The sequence below is a fragment of the Dendrobium catenatum genome, unplaced genomic scaffold (genome assembly GCF_001605985.2).
Source record: "Dendrobium catenatum unplaced genomic scaffold, ASM160598v2 fragScaff_scaffold_601, whole genome shotgun sequence".
In the NCBI taxonomy this organism is placed as follows: Eukaryota; Viridiplantae; Streptophyta; class Magnoliopsida; order Asparagales; family Orchidaceae; genus Dendrobium; species Dendrobium catenatum.
In genome coordinates, this window is record NW_021319063.1 from 289,290 (window position 1) to 297,004 (window position 7,715).

Consider the following 7,715-nt stretch of genomic DNA (forward strand, 5'->3'; position numbering starts at 1 on the left):
ATTGGATTCGTCTCGTTCAGCCTCTCGATTCAGTTATATGCATGCTATTTGGACATCATTTGGTCATCCAATTAATGATTTAGAGTTTCCAAATATGCTCTAAGCCTTTGATTTGAGCTCATTTGGGTTTGGATTGAGATCGATTTTGGTGTTCTTGGGTTCGTCCCATTGAAACATTCAATTTGAGTTTGAGTATAAGTTTGCTCAAATCATAGTTTGGATGGTCCCAATTTAATATTAGATGTTTTCAATTTAGATGTGCATCAAAATTGATGCCTGGTCAAGGCAATTTTTTGGTGAAGTATTAGAACCAATACAAATTATTTAATTTCTCATCCTAAATAGAAATGGAATTGAATTGAACTGAAGTATTTGCTTCAATTCAGTTAATCTTTTGACAGTTCAATTCCATCACTCATATACCTAACCTTACAGTGCAACAAAATGGAATTTGTTGCAAAATCAATAAATGCAACTGCATCATGACAATTGGAAGTGATGTGAAGCATTCCAATTTTATTTCTTCAAGCAACCACATAACTCCAATAGTGGCTTTTCAGTTCACCATTCTTCACATTATGCCCTTCATCATTAACTTGCCCAATTACAATCAAATTATACATCAACTTAAGAATATGTCTAACCTTCTAGACCTTTCAATTATTATGTTAGTTATTTTCAATATAACACCTCTAAAGTCAACATTGTCCAAAAGCTCAATTTTAGCCAAAGAAGCTATTTTATGATTCCAAGCAACATAGTTCTCAATGAGCAAGTGGTTTGCAATAATATGAAAGGAGGCTTCGGAATTTAGTACCTAAGAATCAATGTGATAATCAACAACATGATTAATCATCATGTATCTCTTTAGTGGTTGTGTTTGTTGTGTTATTCTTGTTTAGTACTATGTAATTATTTTTCGATGATTAATATTGCTACAATTCCACATTCCACATGGACTTGCTTATATCATTCTTTGATTTTCCTCTATTATCATTATCCTAGTTAAAACACTTCTCAAAACTTATGCCCATGTTCTAAACATTCAAAGTATAATTCAATGTTGAGACTTCTCTAAATTCTCTCCTTCAAATATTTGTAAGAATAGAGAATATTATATCAAATATCATTAAGTTTTAATTTGAATTTCTCATAGAATCACTCAAAAGATCACAAAAGTTCTCAAATAATTAGTAATAATATTCTTTCATGCTTCATCTTCATCATTAAATTTAATCTCTGCTGGGACTAATTGATTTACAGTTGAATCAAATTTATATAAGTATTCTACAAAATAAAACACATTCAATAATCTTTAAGTAAAATCATTTCTAAGGTTCACCAAGCCCAACTGGCTTCATCACTCATTTTAAAGATGCTCATATCACTCACTCCACTTTAAATAGCTTTGATATATGCTCTCTCCATAGTCAATCGTCTTTGCTTGTTCTTTAAGAAATTCATATTATTCTTCACCATCATTTGTACATACTCAGACATATTCATTAAATCCTCTATAGTTGATTACATTGCTCACTCCACTTCAAACAGCTTTGTTCCAAGCTTTATAGTTTGCCATGTAATTCACATTGATTTGTATAACACAATTGTTTAAGCCAACAACATTACTAAAACCTCTACAAAATGATCGCTCCTTAGCCAGCCACATTACTGGTGACACTTCAATCATCTATGTTGCTTGTTTAGTCGTTAAGGGTGGCTCTTGCAAACATCAAATCACTCAAAGAAGACAATAAAAAAATAGACTTATATTAGGAGAATAACTTGATGACCTCCTTATTCCTTTCGAGTTTATTTTAAGGACTAAGAGGAAATAAGGTAACCCCCCTCATAAAAAAACAATCTCGAGAATATTGAAGTTGATGCTACATCAATTTGGCAACTTTATGTTACGATGTTGGTTCAGGATCTTATATAAGTGGCAATCAGAAGAAAAATCCATGTTGATGCCTAATGCACAATTTGTACTCGAAGGAGATCTTAACCAAATTATCCTTCATTTGAAATTTACTTGTATAAAAGAAAATGCATAAGACAATTTCATGGGCGTCTCATCTTTTCATCAATATGCAACTTATATAATCCCTAATTAAACTCTTAGCCATTGGATAAGGTCAAAACGTCCACATCAAAAGGGCAAGGGTGATTCAAAATTGATAAGATCTTCCCCATCCTAAGTCAAGATTATCTGAGTTTACACTACACCTTAAAAATAATTTCATTAATCAATGATGGATTTGATTCAAACTCTACCATAAAAATTACAATTGTTAAGAATGGTGTGACTAATAATCTCAAAAGATAGCCAACATACTTGGCGAATTTAATTTGACTTTTTTAAAGCTAATAATTCTCTTATCGTAGACCAAAAATCTTGAAAGAAAATTAAAATAGTTAGGGGATTTAGCTCTAACTTTTCATAATAGATAATGGTTAGCAACTATGACGCTTAGTAATAGTCATAGAGGATAATAAAAATATTGGGAGAATTTTCGAGCCTTGGGCAAATTTTTATGTCATTCGTAAGGAGAATCCATTAAATCACAACCACAAAAAGATTCAACATTCAAAACAAAATACCAACTCTCGATTTGGTGACATTATAAAAGCATAAACAAAGAGCTATTCTCTAATAAAGATCTTTGATCCTTCAAAGAAAGGAATTGGAAAATGTCTAGTCGGTACACCCTTTAAATGATAAAGTTCATGTTGAAGCCCAAAATTTTTAAAAAAAAAATTTAACAACCTCTATGTTGGAAATTAATCATTCACCAAAACTCAGAGGACAACCAAGTGCTCTTCCTCTTTGAGTTAGCATCCAACATATATTGGATCATCTTAAAACTCATCATTTCTTTGACCCCTAAAGCATTTTCTTGCAAACTCCATGGACAATTTAAAAATAATTCACGTTGAATATGTTAACACCAACAGCTACATCCCAAACTTGCTTTAGTTCTAGCCATGCATTGCAACCTTACTTGCATTGCCATCTTCTCTTTCAAAAAAGTGTCACAATCATACTTGTGTTGCAATAATCACCTTCAATAGCTACATCGTAATATTACAACCTCACTTCTTTGATGCATCAGGGCCTATGCCACAACTCTTCATGCTTTTCAATCATCCATTTCAAGGCTTTCATCATAACAACCTCATCGCTAGGCTGTACCATAATCATCTCGAATAAGACCTATGTGAGGGCCGCCTCTACTAAGTTTGAACATCAACCACTTAAAATCATAATTGCACTACAACCACATCCAGTCATGATAGCTTCTACTATTGCACACATCTACAAAGCTTACAACCAACTCACATGTGGAACTACGCCGGTGCTCTTGTATAATGAAGTTTTCATACAAGTTGTGATTTTGTAGTGTAAGCAAGTATGAAATAAGAAATATCTTTGGACCCACAAATCATGCCCAAAAATATAGGGGATTATAACAATCACTAATATTAGAGCAATAGAATATTATAGCATTATTATATTTATTATATAAAAGTGTTGTCATCTTCTGATTGGCTATAGATTAGGTTGTCGTACATTACTGCTTTATAAAAAGAAATGTATCTCCTCCTTTATGAATAAGAAAAATCTAATTTCCTTCTTCTTGTCTAATCTCTGAAATATCTTTGGACCCACAAGTCATGCCCAAAAATATACGGGATTATAACAATCACTATAAGATCAAGCGTGATTTGCAATGTGATGCATGAAATATTCGACGAATTCAAGAGGTCTAGTTAATGCTCAACTTATTTAGGAAAATGAAGTTTGATGCCAAAAATGATTAAAATACTTTAACAACATAACCAAAATGCTTGTATCATCAAAGGTTAATATATCAACAACAAGTCATGTATAACAACTTCATTTGCATAGCAGCCACCCAACCAATTTGTTACAAATACTAGATATTCTAGCCACATCAAAACCCAATAATTTTTTAGTCCAAGGCTTTTCTACATATAAAATATTATCCATCGTTCTTATGTGTATAGTTTTTAAAATTACTAAGACAGCTGAGATTATTCTCTATTATCTTCACTTATTACACTAACAAAAAATAAAAATTTAATAAAATTACAATGCTATTTAAAAAACATCTTCCACCGTTAATTACAATTATAGCTAGAAAATCCTCAACAAATTTTTTTTTTCTTACTCATGGTAAATGGAGCTATAATGTTCAAGCCCCACTTTCCCTCTGCTTTCTCTCCACAACAATAACTAAACATAAAACTATTGCCCATATCATGTGACCTACATAAAATGCTTTATTGAACTTACAAAAGAAACAAATTTTCCTTACATTTTTGCTATAAATAAGAAATGTGTCAATGCATAATAAAAAAAAAACAAATTCTTGCACTTCTACCTAAAAAAATTAACCTCTCACCTCCTCCATTTTGTCACCTTATTGTGACACAAGAAGCCAAATGATACAAGAATTCACCATTTTCTCTAAGGATGAAGCCCAGAAGCCTTGCCACAAAGCAATGCATTTGGAGGAATATCATACTCATTTGAATAACTCTTCTCTTGAGTCCAAACTCTAATATAGAGTTGTTGCCCAAGGTACTGCCTTCCCCACATTGCAGACCTCAGATTCCACATCCCTTGATTATCCAGTGATACTAAGATCGCTGACCATCCATTTGGATATACCTAATTAAATACATCACACATGGAATTAGTTACTAAACCATACAGAAATTTCCATATTTAGAAAAGTGTATAATTTTACCTGGACTGTGTGTCTAGAGACAGCATCAACAAGGTTGTAGCTGTTACGATTCTGTTCCAACCATTGCCCATTTCCATATCTAAATACATGCATTGCCAAGTTTCAAATACATTATTAACAATCTTATGATTAAATTTTGTTTATAGTTGAAAGTCAGCAGAAGCTTTCTTAGAAGGCTTAAGATATCTCAAACCATATAAATATTTAGTTATATAAACAGAAAGTATCAAAGGGCTTACCCAACAACCCAGAAAGAATAGCCATCAAGATGCCAAGACTGCATGGTATTCTCGGTGTTTTGGAAAATTATCTCAATGAATTCATGAAGGTTGGTCCTCAGAACTGGTGTTCCAAGAACAATAGGACCATTGGTAGGCGAAACTGGGATGCTATCCCAAGTGAAGACACTAGCAATGTTGAAGTTGTCTGCAAGCTTCAATGGAGTGTCAGGTACGATAAAGGAGACACCATTGACAGCATAGCGCAGTTTGCCATTGATCACAGGTGCAGAGCTTGCAAAGTTCAGTGATCTGGACCTTGTGATGTTACCATACTTGTAAGATCCTTGAGGATTAGGCCTTGCAGCATTTGCTGTTAGATTCCATCTGCAAAGATTACATTCAATATGTTATGTAAGGAATTCATGTCAAACACTCAAACATTATTTATTTTGCTCAACAAGAAAAGCATTTAGTTTCAAAAGTGACTTGGATCCATAAATATATGTTACTAAGCAAAAGTGATTCCACTTAGGCTTCGTTTGGGACGGCTTTCTTACTGCTTCTTAAAACAATTTTTTAGTACAAAATTTAAAATTTGTGTACTCTAAAGCTGCTTTAAGAAGCAGTAAAAAGCCGTCCCAAATGAAGCCTTAGTTGATAGCAAAATATGCATAAATGATTTCTACTAGGAAACATGTAAGCATTTAGTTGGTAAGGTGTTTGGAAGTTGTTCTAGGATCGAATCTCTGCAAAACAAGCTTAAGAGAAAGACAAAGAGCATTCACCTGAAGGTTCTGGCTTGGAGCATAGACCAATGATAATCACCGGCCGGAGGAGCGGGGATTGGTCCAGAAACTGGGGACTTGGAGTTTCTATAGTGCAAGACAGCAGTTGCAGTGAGGACTGTTCTTGTGAACCGGGAGGTGGCCACAATATGGTAGTCCTTCGGTGGCTGATCAAGAGTCACAAGAACAGCTATGGACTGCCCAACATGGACGTCGAGCGTATCATAAGTATTTTGAATTGTATGGGATCCTTCGATTTCGACAACCTTCATCTTGTGGCCCTCAATTCTGAAGTTGAAGGATAGGGAGAGTCCAACATTGGAGATCCTGAATAGATATGTCTTCCCTGGAGAATAAGAACAAATAAATTCTAAGTGGAATGTATGATTATACATCATTGGAGATGCGTTATCATATAATTTGCTGTTAATCTCAAATTTACTGAATCAAGGAGGTTGTTTGGTACTTTTTTTTTTTTTGGTACTTAAAACTAGAATTTAGGAGGAAATTAGAGTTGACTAAATCCAACCTAAATCCGATGAAATACCTTTATCTCCAGTGAAGAAATATGATTGTGGAATGCCATTAATGAGGAGTCCATCAGGAAAAGAGAGAGGCTTCCCTGAATCCAAACCCTGCCTCAACGACTGATGATACCAAGAGGAAACCAAATATAAGCCAACTGTTCGACTAAATGTCTGAAAGAACTTAAATGGATCTATTGCCAAATGGGAATAATACCTTGTGGCCAGCCTTGTACCAGTCGCCGACAAGCAGGGACATCTCGCCGTCGGGAATGTCGTAAGGCACCGATATGACGGAGCGCTGGCGCACGTAGAAAGGACCGAATCCGCCGGAGGCGCGGTGCATTGCCGTAGAGGGGAAGTAGGTGAAGGTGCCGATCTGGTCCTTGCTCTGAAACTTGTAGGTGTAGTTGGCCTTGGGAGGGATAGGGCAGTTAGTACCCAAAACCCCATCCTGCCATGAGTTCTTCCTCTGCTTGATCCCGTTCCTTCATTTCCCCAAAAAATATATTTTCAGTAAATCAAATGGCGTAGTACTCCTATCAAGACTTCAATAGTTTTAACTTGGTTTGTGAATGATCATATCTGAAGAGAACGTGAGGCTCACCAGGTTAAGAGGAAGGGCTCGTCGAGCTGGTTGATGACATTGATGATGATATTGTCATTGGTGATGCAATCAAGGGAAGGGCCGGGGAACTGACCATTGATGAGGATGACCTTTCGAAGAAATACAACATCGGATAAGCAAGATTAGCTATTACGTACCCAGGATTTTAGATGATGCATTTGAATGGGGGAGAGAAATAACCTGCTGTGGAACTCCGAGAGGCGAAGCGGTGCCGTAGGTGACGGTCCAAGTGAAGTAGCGGTAGGGGTCCTCGGCAATGGCGGAGGTAGCGAGAAGGGCAACGGCGGTGCAGAAGAGGCAGAGAAAGAGTGTCATGGCTCTTCCCATTGTAGTTAAGAAGAGATGGAGAAAAATCAGAGAATGAGACAGAGATCTGAAGAGTAATGGAAAGGTTAAAGGGTTTTAAGTAGGAGAGGAAGAAAAGAAAGGGGAGGAGAATTCAAGTGACCATCGAGTGCCAGCTGAGCAGGTTATCATCTCCACGCCGTCGGCGCCGCGTCTTTCCTCGACGCGGTTACGCATTTCGCGCTCAAACTGAGTATGCTTTATTTTTCTTTTTCTTAAGATTATATATATATATATATATATATATCTGTGTTATTTTATTTTTATGATAGATTAAAATAATATAAATATACTTGATTATAAATACTTAAATAGAGTCATATCCTCACCCTAAATATTGGTTCTTCTATTTGCTCAAATCCCACCTTAAATAATTAAAAAAATACTCTCTTAAGAATAACTTTGTTAAAAATAGAACGTTATATATTATAACTCTA

The 7,715-nt window shown here is 35.3% G+C and overlaps 1 protein-coding gene across 1 annotated transcript; it reads right to left on the minus strand.

The window, feature by feature from the left end:
- Nucleotides 1-4,259: 4,259 nt before the first annotated feature.
- Nucleotides 4,260-7,344, minus strand: LOC110116325 (L-ascorbate oxidase homolog). Its single transcript, XM_020849870.2, has 8 exons — nucleotides 7,114-7,344; nucleotides 6,913-7,022; nucleotides 6,523-6,793; nucleotides 6,329-6,428; nucleotides 5,782-6,127; nucleotides 5,015-5,380; nucleotides 4,776-4,854; nucleotides 4,260-4,696 (listed from the first exon to the last, which is right to left on the minus strand). Exons 1-8 carry the CDS (start codon nucleotides 7,258-7,260, stop codon nucleotides 4,493-4,495), a joined length of 1,623 nt encoding a protein of 540 aa, XP_020705529.1. The 5' UTR covers nucleotides 7,261-7,344; the 3' UTR covers nucleotides 4,260-4,492.
- Nucleotides 7,345-7,715: the final 371 nt, after the last annotated feature.